The 19017-nt window shown below is 42.5% G+C and overlaps 1 protein-coding gene across 2 annotated transcripts in view; it reads right to left on the bottom strand.

The window, feature by feature from the left end:
• The window catches only part of USP15 (ubiquitin specific peptidase 15), a 136145-nt gene that overhangs the window by 91098 nt on the left and 26030 nt on the right, over positions 1-19017 (bottom strand). For both annotated transcript variants that reach the window (XM_040410461.1, XM_040410452.1), the window contains exons 4-5: positions 6491-6617; positions 4524-4669 (exon numbers count right to left, since the gene is read on the bottom strand). In XM_040410461.1, coding sequence (XP_040266395.1) covers positions 4524-4669; positions 6491-6617 — 273 coding nt within the window. The remainder of the gene's footprint in view (positions 1-4523; positions 4670-6490; positions 6618-19017) is intronic.

A 19017-nucleotide genomic window follows, 5' to 3' on the forward strand; every position in this document is an offset into this window, starting at 1 on the left:
ATCACTGTGTGTGTCTCCTATATGATATATTTTACTGACATTTTTTATCGTAACAACCAACGATTTATACAGGAAAATCATGACGATTAACAAGGTTGCCCAAACTTTCGCATCCCACTGTACTTGTTGGAGAGGCATCTACTCACAGCATGTTCTCTCTAGAGTTACAGTATTTTTGTAGACCATGTGTCCTCTCACTTTATGATCTGCCATTACCAAGCAGATAAGATAGAGTGAGACAAATAAGGAGAGCACACCTTCTACTGAATAGCAAGGAATAGTTAGTATAGATAGTTTCAAGCAGTCACAATCTCCTGGGTCCCTCAAGGCCCATGCACATAGCCCAATACTCAGGGCAATCATTGGGAAGGAATGGTTGGTTCCTGCTCATTGCCAGCTCATTCACATGCAGAAAGCATCCCCTTTCTATGGGAATTAACAATCGTTACTACGATCATTTATCCCAATACAGATTCATTGCTTGTGGTAATCACATCTTTGTCTATACAGGACGACGTGCTGCGGAAAAAAAAGATGACTGTTTTGTACCGCATAACAGATGCGACTACCTGACGAATGAGCAATCGTTCATTCACTGGATGATCAGCGGCACCTTTACATGGGACAATATTTTGCATCCGTGTCCAATTCGCATTTTTTTGCAGAGAGCTCACGGACCCATTAATTTCTATAGGTCTGCAAAAAAATAAAACGGATGCCGCTGTCCACATCAGTTTGTCGTTTTTAACAAATTATAGAATGTGTCCTATTCTTGTTCGTATTGTGGACAAGAATAGTCATTTCTAGTGTTAATAGTGAGAAAAATGTACACAAAAGATGTCCAAATTTTGCCGACCGAAATACAGATATGGTCGTGTACATGAGGCCCAATATAAAAATAATTAAGGTAACAAATTTAATTTTAAAGTGTCCACCTTGGATAGTGCCTTTTTGTTGGAAGGGCTCCTAGAAAATATGTAATAGTGTACATTTCCCTAACAGCACCAACACAGGGAAAATTCTATGGATTTTCAGGTTATGTGAAGTTATCCCCTCTCCACTGATAGGAGATAACTATTAGCTGGGTGGGGGCCCTACCACTGAGACCCTCATGATCACGAGAACATGGAGCCCTCCGAAATGAACAGAACGTCCAGTCAGGCATGCTCACAGCCTCTCCTTTCATTTCTATAGGAGTTTAGTGGTCAGCTATCTCTGGAACTTCAATAGAAATGAATGGAGCAGCTGTGCAAATGCTTGACTGGCCAATTCGTTCATTTTGGGGTAGTTTAGCGGGTGCCACAGCAAACACCTGGCGCTAATGTCTCTGATCGGCAAAAACGCTGATCAGAGACATTTAATCCCTCAGATGCCATAGTCAATTGTGACCACAGCACAGCTCCCCTACACTGAGATCTAGGGAGCCACTGGTTAGTTGCAGTAGCCTCAAGTCCCTTAAGGAGATCTAATATAAGTGCAAAAAAAAGCTTTTAAAAATAAAAAAATAAAAATCACCCCCTTTTCCCATAATAAAAACAATGATCATATTCACCGCTGCATCCCAAAACACTCGTACTATTATAATATACAAATATTTATCCTGTACAGTGAATGCTATAACTATCCTGTACAGTGAATGCTAAAAACTTTTTCCAAAGTTTTTATATTTTTGTTTTAAATCTTAAAACACAAAAAAAAACTATAAAAGTGTGGTATCGCTTAAATCGTACTGACCCACAGAATGATGGTAACAACAGTTTTACCATATAAGGAACGCTGTAAAAACAAAGTGCATAAAACTATAGTGGATTCGCGTTTTATAAAAAAAATTAAATTTCACTCCATGTGTATTTCTTTCCAGCTCCCCACTACATCGTATGCAATATTCAACAATATAAATAGAGAGTGCAATTTGTCCTGCAAAAAATAAGCCCTATAAGCCCTCATACAGCTATATGAACAGAAAAATACAAAAGTTATGGCTCTGGGAAGTCAAGAAGTAAAAAACCAAACACAAAAAATGAAAGTTGCAGGGTCTTGAAGGGGTTAACTCAGAAAGCCATAATAGGTTAACAGACAACTTTTTAAAGGGGTTGTCTGGCCAGTAAATTCTTTTTTTGTAAAATAAATTAATAAAAAAACAAAATTCTCACTACACTGATACGCCGCTGTTCCCCTTCCAACCTTTCGGGTCCCCTGCCACTAATGCAAACAACAGGCTACAGATGTGACCTGGTAGCGGTCACATTTCCATGTCAAGTGGGACCAGGCAATACATTGACCAGCAAGGGACCCAAGAAGCATTGAAAGGGTTTCTGCCACCAGATTTTGAGATTTTTCGCTGACAGACACAAGCGATCTGCTAGTGTCTGCACTACCTAACAGTGCTCTTGTATCACCTTTGTCTGCTGCCGTTAAAGGGAACCTGTCACCGGAATTTTGTGTATAGAGCTGAGGACATGGGTTGCTAGATGGCCGCTAACACATCCGCAATACCCAGTCCCCATAGCTCTGTGTGCTTTTATTGTGTAAAAAGACCGATTTGATACATATGCAAATTAACCTGAGATGAGTCCTGTCCCTGACTCATCCCACGTACAGGACTCATCTCAGGTTAATTTGCATATGTATCAAATCGGTCTTTTTACACAATAAAAGCACACAGAGCTATGGGGACTGGGTATTGCGGATGTGCTAGCGCCAATCTAGCAACCCATGTCCTCAGCTCTATACACAAAATTCTGGTGACCGGTTCCCTTTAAGCTTAAAAACATACTTTTATTGATATGCAAATGAGCCTCTAGGTGCTATGGGGGCGTCTTTTCAGCACCTAGAGGCTCCGTCTACTCACTATTTCTGCATCCCACCGCGCTCCTCTTGATTGACAGCCAACCTCGCTCCATCTCGAATGCCAGCACCTGCGCTTCTATATTCGGCGCAGGCGCAGTGACTGTCGGACCACAGTCACTGCGCCTGCGCCGAATACAGAAGCGCACGGTGCAGGAATTCAAGATGGAGCGAGGTTGGCTATCAATCAAGAGAAGCGGGGCGGGCTGGAGCGCACTGGGCGGCAAAAATAGTGAGTGGACGGAGCCTCTAGGTGCTGAAAAGACGCCCCCATAGCACCTAGAGGCTCATTTGCATATCAATAAAAGTATGTTTTTAAGCTTAACGGCAGCAGACAAAGGTGATACAAGAGCACTGTTAGGTAGTGCAGACACTAGCAGATCGCTAGTGTCAGTCAGTGAAAAATCTCAAAATCTGGTGGAAGAAACCCTTTAAGCATTTTGAGTTGTTTTTTGTTTAAAAAACAAAACAAAAAACTTTTACAGGTCGGACACCTGTTTAAGGGTATTCAAGGTTGTCTTGGGATCTCATTATATTGTTACAGAATTACTGTTACAATATTTTAAAGGCTAAACCCAATAATCCCCACCAATATACAGTACAGACCAAAAGTTTGGACACACCTTCTCATTCAAAGAGTTTTCTTTATTTTCATGACTATGAAGGCATCAAAACTATGAATTAACACATGTGGAATTATATACATAACAAACAAGTGTGAAACAACTGAAAATATGTCATATTCTAGGTTCTTCAAAGTAGCCACCTTTTGCTTTGATTACTGCTTTGCACACTCTTGGCATTCTCTTGATGAGCTTCAAGAGGTAGTCCCCTGAAATGGTCTTCCAACAGTCTTGAAGGAGTTCCCAGAGATGCTTAGCACTTGTTGGCCCTTTTGCCTTCACTCTGCGGTCCAGCTCACCCCAAACTATCTCGATTGGGTTCAGGTCCGGTGACTGTGGAGGCCAGGTCATCTGGCGCAGCACCCCATCACTCTCCTTCATGGTCAAATAGCCCTTACTTTCAAAGTTTTCCCAATTTTTCGGCTGACTGACTGACCTTCATTTCTTAAAGTAATGATGGCCACTCGTTTTTCTTTACTTAGCTGATTTTTTCTTGCCATAATACAAATTCTAACAGTCTATTCAGTAGGACTATCAGCTGTGTATCCACCTGACTTCTCCTCAACGCAACTGATGGTCCCAACCCCATTTATAAGGCAAGAAATCCCACTTATTAAACCTGACAGGGCACACCTGTGAAGTGAAAACCATTTCAGGGGACTACCTCTTGAAGCTCATCAAGAGAATGCCAAGAGTGTGCAAAGCAGTAATCAAAGCAAAAGGTGGCTACTTTGAAGAACCTGGAATATGACATATTTTCAGTTGTTTCACACTTGTTTGTTATGTATATAATTCCACATGTGTTAATTCATAGTTTTGATGCCTTCAGTGTGAATCTACAATTTTTATAGTCATGAAAATAAAGAAAACTCTTTGAATGAGAAGGTGTGTCCAAACTTTTGGTCTGTACTGTACATGTGTGAATCTTTTTTGATTCATATTAATGAGGTTGAAGGTGGTATTAGATGGTAGCTTTGCCTTTCCTTTAATTACCAACAAAATACTATCCATGCTATTAGAATATGTGGCAGCGCTTTCAGGCCAGTACTTTACCTGTCCTTGGTATAAGCCAGCATCCTGTATAGTGCTTTCAGGTTTATTTAGAGGTTCAAATGTATTGCTCATATATTTGTTCCACAGTCTGGTCTCTTTTTCATCTGGAATACTGAAGATTTTTCTCATCTCCTTCTCAATCATGTCTAAACGAAGGAACAAAGATATTTAAAGAAGCATTAGCTCTAAAACTCTAATATGATAAAAATACTTTGCTTGCTGATTTGCTAAAAAAAAAAGCTTTATGAACAAACAGTTTAGGCTACTTTCACACTTGTGTTGGCAAGTCCAGTATTGTTTTGCATATTAGGACGCGGTTGATTGAAATCAAAAGTCCAGTATTGTTTTGCATATTAGGACGCGGTTGAGTGAAATCAAAATGGAAAATCTGGATACGTCACTAAATACAGCAGTTTTGTGTCAGTTTCGCAAAACTGAATGCTGACGGAACGGAAGACATCCTGATGCATCCTGAACGGATCTCCTTCCATTCAGAATGCATGAGGACTAAACGGAAACATTTTTTTCCTGGTATTAAGATCCTCTGTCGGATCTCATTACTGGAAAACAAAAACGCAAGTGTAAAAGTAGCCTTACTAATATCTACATTGCCAACATAACATTCACTGTACGTGTAAAACGGATATCAGGTCTTTAACCTCTTAGGGCAAAATGCCATAAATATAATGCATGGCAAGTAGAACATAAGAAGCTCTATCCCCCCCGGATCTCTGCCATCTCTCCCTGCTTGCTGATGATCCCCTGTGTGCTCTGTGCTGTACAGTGTGATCGCCAAGAGCTGTGATAAAACTACAGTACAACTCCTAAGTTGCACACTTGCTTGGCTGTTCTCAGAAATCCATAGAAATGAATGGAACATGCTAGGAGTCGTAGTTTTAACACAGCTGGAGTGCCGGAGGTTAGCCATCACTGGCCTACAGAAACCACCCCTGCCTACAGGATGTCTGTGTGGGCTCACACTCCTCCTCCATAACCAATCTTGCCTATCACCAGATTATCTTACCCCCATTTAGGGGCGACCCCCTCATTTTCTACTGTGCAGCTCCTGTCCTCCCATTTAGCCTGTTTGTTGGCTAATTAGGCTGCATTATGTGGGCTGATTAGGCCTGTGCCAAATTGGCACGTCACAATTTTTTGTGCCTAATAGGTGCGACACAATTTTTTTTGCGCCTAGTGGCAAAGGCCATTTGATTGCTATGGCAGCCTGGGTCTTTTGATGGCGCCCAGGCCTGCCATAGCTAAGTTCCGATTACATTATTAATAGAAATGCTGAGACTGTACCATAGACTGTAATGGTAAACTATTTCAGTCTATGGTATAAGCAATGTGAATAACCCTAAATAAAAATTAACAATGAAAAAATAAACATTATTTGTAGTGCACTGTTCAGAAAATGTCCAAACTATTAAAATATAAAAAGTATTGGGAACTTAACAGGAAAAAATGACACTCGCTGTTCTTTTGGTTACTTCACCTCTTCCCCCTCAAAAGAAACTGGACAGAAAGTGAGCAATGAGTTATCGATACCCCAAAAAGGCATCAATAAAACCATAGATCACGCAGCTCTGTAGACAGAAATCTAAAAATGTATGGGTGTCAGAATATGGTGATGCAAAGCAAATAGTTTTTTAAATATTTCATATTTTTAAAGTATTTTTGTTCGTTTTGCACAGGACCTACTTTCCACGGGACCCATTGTCAATATGCCTATTCTTATCCGCAAAACAGAGAAAATAGGACATGTTCTATAATTCTATAAATATGTCAAAAGGTAGTTTATAATAGAGTAAATCAGTGGTCTCCAACCTCTGGCTCTCCGGCTATTGGGAAATAGTAGTTTCCCAACAGTGAAAAAACCACAGTTTAACGACCACTGGATTAAACAGTAATACATAACTTAAAATTAAACTGCCAATTAGGATCAAGCAAAAAAACAAAGGCCATACCTATTGTGTCAGCTTTACTAAATCTTCTTGTTACCACATTGTTCATATTGCCATTCTCGCATAGCTTTAATTCGGTTAGGTAAACTTCGACTTTGCAGTGCTTTACAAACATACCCTGTTCAACAACCTGGAAATGGAAATCCACAGCAAAAGTCAGTACAGGGATTTAGAAGCAATGACGTAGTAACTACAAGTGCGGAGGACTAAAAGGCAAACGTTTTGTATATTAAATATTATACCTCCAACATCAGCACTATGAGGTTATGAGAATCCATAGAGGAGTTATCTGAGCAGAGTACGTATGTAGCTGGTTCCTACACTGCCCTAAATATTGTAGGCTTAAGTAAGTCCAAAGTGAGGCAGTATATTTAGTGATAGGGACCCATCTGCGGAAGCCACCTTGACGCCTGGTAGATGGGTCCGACACGTATGTGCGCTAAAAGCTTCCATTACTCATTTATAGTGGGTATTGTACCACTTTTATCTAGAATGACCCCCATTTCTTAGCTCTATTGTTTGTATATATAACGGTGTGCAGCCATTTTGTTTTTTGTAATTATGTTTGCTTCATGGATATGCACCTGTGATTCTGAAGGTTCTAGTCAAAATTTTCTTGCATCACACAGACGCCATCCGTATTTTTTGAGGACCGCAAAATACATACGGTCCTGTGAATGCACCCTAACTTATACATGATGTCAACAGAGCCTAAACCCCCCCCCCCCCAAAAAAAAAAAAAAACACATGTCATCATGTTGTCTGCAGTGGCTGTCCCTAACTAGAGATGAGTGAATTTCATGTTATGAACAGGTTTTGCAGGGAAAAGTATATTGGATGGTAGTGAACACCTGATTATCAGATTTCTTAAATTCGGAAGTTGTCTGAAGGAAATCATTGAAGGGTCTGGGAAAATTGTCCTGAGATGGTCATCTTTGAGTAGAGTATTGTGCAGTTTTTTATGCATTTTTTCTTAGTACCTCTAGTTGTGGGTTGTAGGTCACCACTAGAGGTGCACGGCAATCAATGGGTTTCATCGATATATAGATGTCTGTATTAATTTGTTTTAATGTATAAATAAAGTCTGTACAAAATGCCCCACTTCTCGTGTCCAAATATTATTTGTATATGGATATACTGTATCATCACTTGTGTCCTAGAACACAAGATGATGTAAAGTATGCATGTACAATATACAGAATCAAATAAGCACCAGATATATAGACATTGTAGAAAATCAATTGCAATGACCTATGAGGATTTTGGTAAGGGTATGTTCACATCTGCCTTCAGACCCCCTGTCAAACAGAAACCACAAAAGAACCCTGTCAGACTCTTGATAAGTCATTGTTTGGAATCTGCCATAAGATTGGTGTGCGACAGCACAGACTAACTCCCATTTATTTCAGTGTAAAGACGGCCATGCAAGAACGGTAAATCATGATGAAAATTGGCAACTCAATAAACACGGCTTCCAGTTCTTCAGTTCTAAAGCAACTACCATAATGTGTACCTTTCATTGATAGGTTCTTCCTGGTGCTCAACCATAAAGTTGTTGTGCCACAAAATACATTCTAAAGTTTTCAAACTTTTGTAAGTGAATATAATTAAATTTAGTATAGCTACAACTAAAAGTACACGCCCCTGAGCTGCAGGACTGAAAAAGAATCAAGCAGAACAACTGGAGCAATGAATGGGACAATCTCTGGTTCCATGTGAGGTACAGGGCTGGTTTTAAAATTGTTAGAAAGGGATTGCCATGTACTATATGATGTTTCATTTTCATTTTTTTTTTTTACATCGATAATGGAATAACAGCTTTAACCCCTTAAGGACTTAGGATGTACCGTAACGCCCTGTTTCCCGAGTCCTTAAAGGACCCAGGACGTACCGGTAAGTCCTGTGTAGTTTTGATCACTGCCGCACGGCCGGCAGTGATCGGAACAGGGTGCCTGTTGAAATCATTCAGCAGGCACCCTGTGACAATGCCTAGGGGGGGTCCCTGTGACCCCCCCGCATTGCCAATCGCTACAAACCGCAGGTCAATTCAGACCTGCGGTTTTTAGCGCTTGTGCAAGTTTCTGATCCCTGCGGTCCGTGACCGCAGGGATCAGAAACCTCAAAGTGCCCATATTTTTGAAAATTAAACCCCCCCCCCCTGCAGCCCTCTGTGTTTTTGTGCCTGCGGGCGCAGCGGGGGAGGGGGGGGGAGGATTGCGGGCAGTGCGGGAGGCGTGCGGCAGTGTGGGGGGCGGGTGCGCGATCTTCCGCCCGCCCCCAGTTTATTTTCAGGATGGCCAAGCGGTTGAATCAGAGTGTCAGCTCATTGCTGACACTCCGATTCAAACGGCTGACATCTATGCAGATGTCCGCCGTTTTAACCCCTTCCATGCCGCGGTCCGTAGGGACCGCGGTATGGAAGAGGGAGGGAGCTCCCTCCCTCTCCCATCGGGGGGCTGCTGTGCCTTTGCAGCCCCCAGACAGGATGGGGTGACAGAGGGAGCCCTCCTCCCTCCCCTTCCCCGTCTGCTCAGTTGTGGCAGACAGGGAAGGTTCCCATGGCAACAGGACGCCTTCTCAGGCATCCTGCTGTCCATGGTGCTGAACAGATCTGTGCTAAAGGCAGAGATCTGTTCAGACAAAGTGTGAGTGAAATACAGTGCAGTACACTATATAGTGTACTGTACTGTATTATACAGACATCAGACCCACTGGATCTTCAAGAACCAAGTGGGTCTGGGTAAAAAAATAAAATTAAAAAAAGTGAAAAAAATGTAAAAAAAACCAAAACACATTTATCCCTGATTAAAAATTAAAAAAATAAAATTCCCTACACATGTTATATATCACCGCGTCCGTAACGACCCGATCAATAAAACGGTCATGTTATATTCCCCGCACGGTGAACGCCATAAAAAATAAAAACTATTATGAAATTGAAATTTTGCTCACCTTACTTCCAAAAAAAGGTAATAAAAGTGATCAAAAAAGTCGTATGTACGGCAAAATAGTACCATTCAAACCATCGTCTCATCCCGCAAAAAATGAGCCCCTACATGAGACAATGGCCCAAAAAAAAATAAAAAATATGGCTCTCAGACTATGGAGATACTAAAACAAGTTTTTTTGGTTTAAAAAATGATATTATTGTGTAAAACCTTAATAAATAAAAAAAGGCACACATATTAGGTATTGCCGTGTCGGTAAGAACCTGCTCTATAAAAATATCACATGATCTAACCCCTCAGGTGAACAACGTAAAAATAAAAATGGTGTAAAAAAAAAGCCATAATTTTGTCACCTTACTTCCAAAAAAAGGTAATAAAAGTGATCAAAAAAGTCGTATGTACTCCAAAATCATACCATTGAAACAGTTATCTCATCCTGCAAAAAATGAGACCCTAACTAAAACAATCGCCCAAAAAATAAAAAAAACTATGGCTCTCAGACTATGGAGACACTAAAATGATTTTTTTTGTTTCAAAAATGATATTATTGTGTAAAACTTAAATAAATTTAAAAAAGTAAACATATTAGGTATCCCTGCGTCCGTAACAACCTGCTCTATAAAAATAGTACATGATCTAATCTGTCAGATGAACGTTGTAAATAATAAAAAATAAAATTGGTGCCAAAACAGGTATTTTTGGGCAAATTTTCCATTTTAATCAATTTTTGTATTTTTGCAAATTTTATCTCCTTTTTACTGATTTTATTAAGCCCTTCGTAATCTTCAAACGCTACAGCTGACCCCTCAGATTTGCATTTTTTATATTATATTTTGTCCTTTTTACAGTAGCTGTAAGCCATGGGTAGGGTTGTTTCGGGTATCAAACTTTCGATACCCAGTCGATACTTTTGTCCCGGTATCGATACGATACCAGGATTTGCCTTTTATCGATAGTAGGCTGTGCTACTGCACAGCCCAGTATCAGAGAACATGAGCGCGCTGCTGTCAGCGCAGCCATGTTCCCTCAGCAGCACAGGGGAGAAGGAAGCAGTCTCTCCCTCCCCCTGTGCTGCTGCCGCTGCCACCAATGAGAGCGCAGTGGGGCGGAGGAGGGGAGAGGCTGTGAATACTGCGCCACCAATGATAACCAACGTTTAATACACTACAAATACAAGCGGCAGAAACACATTGCCGGCACCCTGCCTCTGATCGCAGCGCCCTGTCAGAGGTCGGGTGCCGGCAATGTGTTTCTGCCGCCGGCTGTATTTGCATATTAAACGTTAATAATCATTGGTGGTGCAGTGCACCAGCCCCCTCCACAGTATTAAAATCGTTGATGGCAATGGCAGCTTCTGATCGGAGCCCCAGTAGTGTAATCCTGAAGCCCTGGCTGCCATGGTCAGCTCCCTGCTGCTGTGTGCACTATGCACTAGGGATAGACCGATTATCGGTTTTACCGATATTATCGGCCGATATTCAGGATTTTCAAAGTTATCGGTATTGGCATCTATTTTGCAGATATGCCGATAACGAATCTGAAACAAGGATCGAGCTGCTGCCAGCGCGATCTGTGTTCCCTCAGCAGCATATAGCCGCACCCGACCTCTATGACAAGTAGCTGCCATCCGCGGCAGTTAACCCCTGCCGCACCTAAGGTGTTAACTGCCGCGGATCGCAGCTACCGCTCATAGAGGTCAGGTGCGGCTATATGATTCTGCAGCCAGCACCCGCCTCCTGTATATGAATTAATAGGCGAGTTATCTTCATTCGTGGCACAGTGCGCACCCCCCCCCCCCACTCAACCCCAGTATTAAAAACATTGGTGGCGCAGTGCGCCCCCCAGTATTAATGATTGGTGGCAGTGGCCACAGGGTCCCCTCCTCCTCATTGGTGGCAGTGGCAGTTTCTGATCAGAGCCCCAGCAGTGTAAGCCTGGGGCTCCGATCGGTTACCATGGCAGCCAGGACACTACCTGGGGCTCCGATCAGTTACCATGGCAGCCAGTACGCTACTGAAGCCCTGGCTGCCATAGTCAGCTCCCTGCTGCCCTGTGCACAAAGCACAGGGCAGCAGGGAGAGTGTGAAGTCCTATTCACCCTAGTAAAGATCTATCAGGGTGAATAGGACAAGGGTTCTAGTCCCTAAGGGGGCTAAAAGTTAGTTTAAAAAAAAAAAAAGGTAAAAAAAATATTAAGTATAAATGAAAAAGAAAGATTTACAAAAAAAAAGCTACACGTTAACAATAAACATGTTTATGTTCAGCAGATTTGTGCAGGAATTTTTTGTTTTTTCAAAAATGAAAATGCACAAATTATCATCTATCGGCCTGAAAGTTCGCAGATTATCGGTATCGGCTCTAAAAAAAATAAATCAATATCGGTCAATCCCTATGCACAGGGCAGCAGGGAGAGTGTGAAGTCCTGTTCACCCTAATAGAGCTCTATCAGGGTGAATAGGACAAGGGATTAAAAGATCCCAGGTTCTACCCCTAAGAGGGGAAATAGTTATTAAATAAACTAAAAAAAAAAAAAAAAAGATTTACAAAAATACACCAAAATTGTATAAATCACCCCCTTTTCTAATTTTACATATAAAATATATAAAAAATAAATAAATAAAATATTACATATCGCCACGTCCGAAAAGTCCAAAATATAAAAAAGAAATCTCTCTTATGCGGTGAACACTGTAAAAGAAAAAAAAGAAAAGAAAAACTGCGCGATTCACCATTTTTATTTTTAGTCACCTTGTCCCCCAAAAAATAGGATAGGACTGTTATATTATGTGCCGGACGTTGCATAAAATGCGGAATGCACGCGGCTTTTTCTTTTTGTGTGGTATCGAATGGTATCGAGTATCGAAATACTTTTTTATGGTATCGAAACCGAATAAAAATGTTGGTATCGAAACAACCCTAGCTATGGGAGGTTTAATTTTAGCCGTTTATACTTGTTACCTAAAGAAATACATTTTTTTAGTTCAATTACTCAATGTGGATTTAAAGCTCTCCCATTTATCCTCAGTATTAGGCTACATTCACACGTCAGTATTTTTCTCTAATCCGATTTTCTGTCCGTTTTTTGCGGATCCGTTGTTCCTGAAAATGTTTCCGTATGTCATCCGCAAAAACGGAAACATGTATAAATTTCAATAAGCAAATAAAGTTGTTAGGATTTCTTTAAAAAAAATAAAATAAAAAAAAAATAAAAAAAATTAAAATGTAATTTCCAGGAACGGATTCCGTATAAAACGGATGACATACGGAATGACATCCGTATATCATCCGTTTTTTTGCGGATCCATTGACTTTGTATTGTACCAGGATCCGATTTTTCAGGAAAAGAATAGGACATGTTTTATATTTAAACGGACATGCGGAACGGAACAACGGAAACGGACAGCACACATTGTGCTGTCCGATTTTTTCCAGGACCCATTGAAAATGAATGGGTCCAGATCTGGTCCTGATCTGTTCCGCAAAAAACGGAACAGATCAGGAAAGAAAAAACGGACGTGTGAATGGACCCTTATTATGTGACAGTAGCTGCTCCCAGGCTATGCCCTGAAATTCTGCCCTCAACACAGGGAAATTAGCCTGACAGAGTTTGCTTCTTATAGTTTAGGGCAGGGATGGGCAAACTGCGGCTCTCCAGCTGTTGTAAAACTACAACTCCCAGTATGCCCAGTCTGCCTACAGCTATCAGCCTACAGCAGGGCATGATGGGATTTGTAGTTTTACAACAGCTGGAGAGCCGCAGTTTGCCCATCCCTGGTTTAGGGGAATATAATTATATTGTGGTCACTATTACCTAGTGTTTCTCGAACAGTAACATTACCAACAAGCTCTGCATCATTAGAAATTGCCAAATCCAACAGAGCATTGCGCCTTGTGTCATCTTCTACAAACTGGCCCATAAGGTGGTCCTGCAGCAAGTTGAGAAATTTTCTCCCCTTTGCGGTTGAGGCAGAACCATGACCCCAGTCAATATCGGGGAAGTTAAAATCTCCCATTATGACCACTGTTCCAGCCTGTGCAGCCCGCTCTATTTGGTTATACAGTTGCGTTTCTACCTCCTCTGTGATGTTAGGGGGTCTATAGATTACACCAAATATTATTTTTTCAGTGTTTATATCCCTTTGAACTTCCACCCATAAGGTTTCCACATCCTCACCCCCAATTGCCTCTTTCATATTGACCCTATCTTTCCTAAAACCCTTAAAGGGGTTGTCCGAGTTATTTTTTTGTTCTTTCTATGTTCCTAACTAAGCAAATGTAACAGTTTTCCAATTCACTCACTTTATCTCCAGTGGCTGGTTTCTCAGATTTCACTGAGGGTCACATGACCTGTGATGTCAGCTTCTCTCCCTGATCTGATAAAGGTTTGTAAAAGAGAAGTCACTATGCTGGCCACGCCCCCCTTTACGGATCTGACAGACTAGAGAGAGCATTGCACAAGAAGGTAGGGGGAAGATCCTGTGTGTATTAGCAGTGTCATTATATAAGTGGGACTTTTAGTTCTACACTTACAAGTTGCTGTTGATTCTCCCAGCACTCAGGGCAGCTCTTGTATCCACTCCCTTAGCAGTGTCATTGTACAGCTGGGACTTGTAGTTCTACACATACAACATGCTGCTGAGTCTCCTAGCAGGCAGACATGTCACTCAGGACAGTACTTGTATCCACTCCCTTAGCAGTGTCATTATACAGCTGGGACTTCTAGTCCTACACATACAACATGCTGCAGAGTCTCCCAGCAGGCAGATGTCACTCAGGGCAGCTCTTGTATTCACTCCCTTAACAGTGTCATTATACAGCTGGGACTTGTAGTCCTACACATACAACATGCTGCAGAGTCCCCCAGCAGGCAGACATGTCACTCAGGGCATCTCTTGTATTCACTCCCTTAGCAGTGTCATTGTACAGCTGGGACTTGTAGTCCTACACATACAACATGCTGCAGAGTCTCCCAGCAGGCAGACATGTCACTCAGGGCAGCTCTTGTATCCACTCCCTTAGCAGTGTCATTATACAGCTGGGACTTGTAGTCCTACACATACAACATGCTGCAGAGTCTCCCAGCAGGCAGATGTCACTCAGGGCAGCTCTTGTATTCCCTCCCTTAGCAGTGTCATTATACAGCTGGGACTTGTAGTCCTACACATACAACATGCTGCTGAGTCTCCCAGCAGGCAGACATGTCACTCAGGGCAGCACTTGTATTCACTACCTTAGCAGTGTCATCATACAGCTGGGACTTGTAGTTCTACACATACAACATGCTGCTGAGTCTCCCAGCAGGCAGACATGTCACTCAGGGCAGCTCTTGTATTCACTCCCTTAGCAGTGTCATTATACAGCTGGGACTTGTAGTCCTACACATACAACATGCTGCAGAGTCTCCCAGCAGGCAGATGTCACTCAGGGCAGCTCTTGTATTCACTCCCTTAGCAGTGTCATTATACAGCTGGGACTTGTAGTCCTACACATACAACATGCTGCAGAGTCCCCCAGCAGGCAGACATGTCACTCAGGGCAGCACTTGTATTCACTCCCTTAGCAGTGTCATTATACAGCTGGGACTTGTAGTTCTACACATACACCATGCTGCAGAGTCTCCCAGCAGGCAGACATGTCACTTAGGGCAGCTCTTGTATCCCCTCCCTTAGCAGTGTCATTATACAGCTGGGACTTGTAGTCCTACACATACAACATGCTGCTGAGTCTCCCAGCAGGCAGACATGTCACTCAGGGCAGCTCTTGTATCCACTCCCTTTGCAGTCCAGGTGGAGGGGCAGAGATTGTTGCTATTACAGGTAAACAAAGGGCCAGAAAAGAACCAGGGAAATGAGGAAATATAGATTTTTCTTTTTGCATAAAACTTGCTTAGCTCAGTTATATATTGCTGCCCATAAGATTTTCAGTGCTATATTATCTTTTTTCATAACTCGGACAACCCCTTTAATATTTACAGCCCAGTCATGCGAAGAATCCAACCATGTCTCAGCCACACCAACTACATCTATGTGTTCTTCTAGTACCATAGCCTCCAGCTCCCCAATTTCTCTAGACTTCTGGCATTTGTGAAAATACATTTTAAATTACTATTACCTGTAAAGTGGATATCTGGGATTTCTGGGTTACCTTGGTTGATGTTTGTATGTAACAGGTTCTTGTTAACAGCAGTCCTATTTGTCATCGGTGTATAGTTCTGCCCAGTCTTCTCCCTACTTTCCTCACCAACCCCAGCCCCCACTAAATCCCCTCCTATATCCCACTCTCTATCTACACTATCTACTCCCTTAGGGCTCATTCACACGAACGTGTGCTGCCCATTGCCGTAATGCTGACCGCATTTGCAGATCCGCAATACATGGGCACCGTTTCGTAAGCATTTCGCATCACGGATGCGGAACCATTCACTTCAATGGGACCTCAAATCCGGAGATGCGGAACGGAAGCACAGAACGGAACACTACGGAAGTGCTTTCTGGGGTTCCGTTCCGTGCCTTGCTCTATCTGTTTGCGGAACGGACGGATCGCGGACCCATTCAAGTGAATGGGTCTGCGATCCCCATGCGGCTGCCCCACGGACGGTGCCCGTACATTGCAGACCGCAATTTGCGGTCCACACCACAGGCACAGGCTTCACACGGTCGTGTGAACAAGCCCTTATTAGTATGACCCCCCACCCTTCCCCCAGATCCTAGTTTAAAAGCTCCTCCAGCCGTCAAACCATTTTTTTCCCCCAGGGCAGTTGCACCCTCCCCATTAAGGTACAGCTCATCCCTACTGTAGAGCCTGAAACTGACAGAAGTCGGCCCAGTTCTCCATGAACCCAAACCCTTCCTTCCTGCACCAGCTTCTGAGCCCCTTTTTAACTCCCTAAGCTCCCGTTGTCTCTCTGGTGACGCTCATGGCACTGGTAGAATTTCTGAAAACACTACCCTAGAGATCCTGGACTTGAATTTCTCTCCTAGTTCCCTAAAATAATTTTTAAGGACCTTCCATCTGGGGTTGGAGCCCTCCCCTCACTCCTGGTATTCAGTGCTCTGTAAGTGCTATACTCTTTTTGGACCATGGCTCATGTGCCTCTATATGTCATTTAAGTATTCATAGATGTTGAGATAAGGTTATGGATATAGAAGTATCCCCTTTGGGAGACTCTTAACAGCAGGTAACCTTCACAGCAGTAGATGACAATAGGGGGTTTTATGTTCTGTGCTCTAAACAGCCCACACATATATTGAATGTTGATCACACTTATCTGACATTTGTGATTGTATATTGCGAAGTTACTTTTTGCCTTAGAGCATATGGGTCATGAAGTGTCACCATTTACCGAGCTGTCATGTTGTAATATGTATGGGAGTATGCCTAGGAAACGCCAAGTAATGGATTATAACTTCAGCTCTGTTATTATAATAGCATCATAATTATTTGATTCTGACTAGCACAGTTCATTAACTGTAATCTGGACTTACCTGTTATGAGTGACTGTACAACAGTGTTATAGATATTGTGCACAGATCTTTCAAACATTGTACTGTTCGTCTCAGTATTGTCCTGTAGTCACTGCCATTAAATGTAATCTGTCCACAATTATGTATTTATATATATTTTATAAACAATAAAGAATAAATTTATAGTATATGTGTGTTGTTATATTTTTGGTGACCTTCCATCTCCCCCTGACATTGTCATTGGTGCCAATGTGTACCATGACCGCCGGGTCTTCCCCAGCCCTACCCGAGCCCAAGCACCCGGAAGACAACACACTGTTCGGCATTCAAGGTCTCGGCGAGAGATGACCCTGTCTGTCCTACTAATAAGAGAGTCCCCTACCACCAGCATCTGTCTAACCTTTGCTGCACTCCTTTTCCTGCAGCGGTCATCCTCCTGGTTGTTAGGAGAAACGCCCTGCTGCAGTGTTGCTGGCTACATATTTACTGGGGCGTTCCAGCTAAGGACTAGCCTCCCTGGCACTTTTCCCTCTACCCCTTCTTCCTACATTAACCCAACTGCTGACCTAATAATCCTGTTCTTCATTCTATTTTGTTTTCTTATCCAATTTTGACTCTAGACATAATTTAAGGTATGTTTGGGGGTTTCTGATAATTGTTTTAGAGACTGCAGGCAGGAAAAGTGCAACTATAGTGCAACTAAATTTAAAAGTTTACTGTAGAGGGGGTTAATAGTTTACAGTCATTTCCTGTAAATCCTAGTGTCATCTTTTGACCATTTATAGAGATAATCCACGGCACACCAATGTCTTTTTACTTTGCAAATTTATTATAGGTACAAAATGGTATTTCACAAGATTTGTCAATATATGACTAGTCGCGCCATGATTGTAATATAAGCAAAAATCACATATATTTGTAGGCCTTGATATGTCCCAACGTTTCGGTCCTGTCAAAGACCTTTCTCAAGGGATCGTGGCCGGTTGGTAAAACTGCATGGTGTAGGCGCAGTTTTACCAACCGGCCACGATCCCTTGAGAAACGTCTTTGACAGGACCGAAACGTTGGGACATATCAAGGCCTACAAATATATGTGATTTTTGCTTATATTACAATCATGGTGCGACTAGTCATATATTGACAAATCTTGTGAAATACCATTTTGTACCTATAATAAATTTGCAAAGTAAAAAGTCATTGGTGTGCCGTGGATTATCTCTTTATATTCTGCGACTGAAGTCCTCTGCGAGCACCCACCACCATACCAAGGTGTGCGGATTCTACAATTTCCTATAATTAATCTTTTGACCATTGACACAAACAGCAATGGCATGTGGTCACATGACAGGAGTATCAACATCACTATAAACATCACAAATTACAGTGTACAGTACAATACAGTACCCACTGTCAGTGGCGTACTTAGAGGGGGGTCGGTCTGCCCCAGGTGCCGGCTCTCAGGGGGGGGCCAGAAGCAATGAGCGCTTCCATCAATACAGATGGAAGCGCTCATTGCTGGAGTGCTGGGAGCTGCGGTCCTGTCACTCACCGCTCTGCTCCCAGCGCTCCTCCCCTCTTTCAGGTCAGCGGTACACAGAATGGTGAAGAAGGAAGACTTCTGCCCGCTCCACCATTCAGCCTGCAGACACAGAACGCGCTGCTGGCCTGTGTGGGCGGAGCCTGCAGCCATAAATTTGAATAAGCTCCACCCACACTGTGCTGCAGAGCGTATGTGCCTGCAGGGAAGAGAGGTATGTGAGCTTCAGTAGTTACTGGGTTATTATTTTTTTTATTACTATGGAGGGGGCACAGAGGGCTTTATTACTATGGAGGGGGCACAGAGGGCTTTATTACTATGGAGGGGGCACAGAGGGCTTTATTACTATGGAGGGGGCACAGAGGGCTTTATTACTATGGAGGGGGCACAGAGAGCATTACTAATGTGAAGGGGGCACAATAGGCATTTCTACTATGGAGGGGGCACAGAGCCAGAGGGCATTACTACAATGAAGGGGGCACAGAGGGCATTATTACTGTGGAGGGGGCATAGTGGGCATTATTACTGTGAAGGGGACACAATGGGCATTATTACTGTGAAGGGGACACAATGGGCATTATT

The sequence above is a fragment of the Bufo bufo genome, chromosome 1 (assembly GCF_905171765.1).
Source record: "Bufo bufo chromosome 1, aBufBuf1.1, whole genome shotgun sequence".
Lineage (NCBI taxonomy): Eukaryota > Metazoa > Chordata > Amphibia > Anura > Bufonidae > Bufo > Bufo bufo.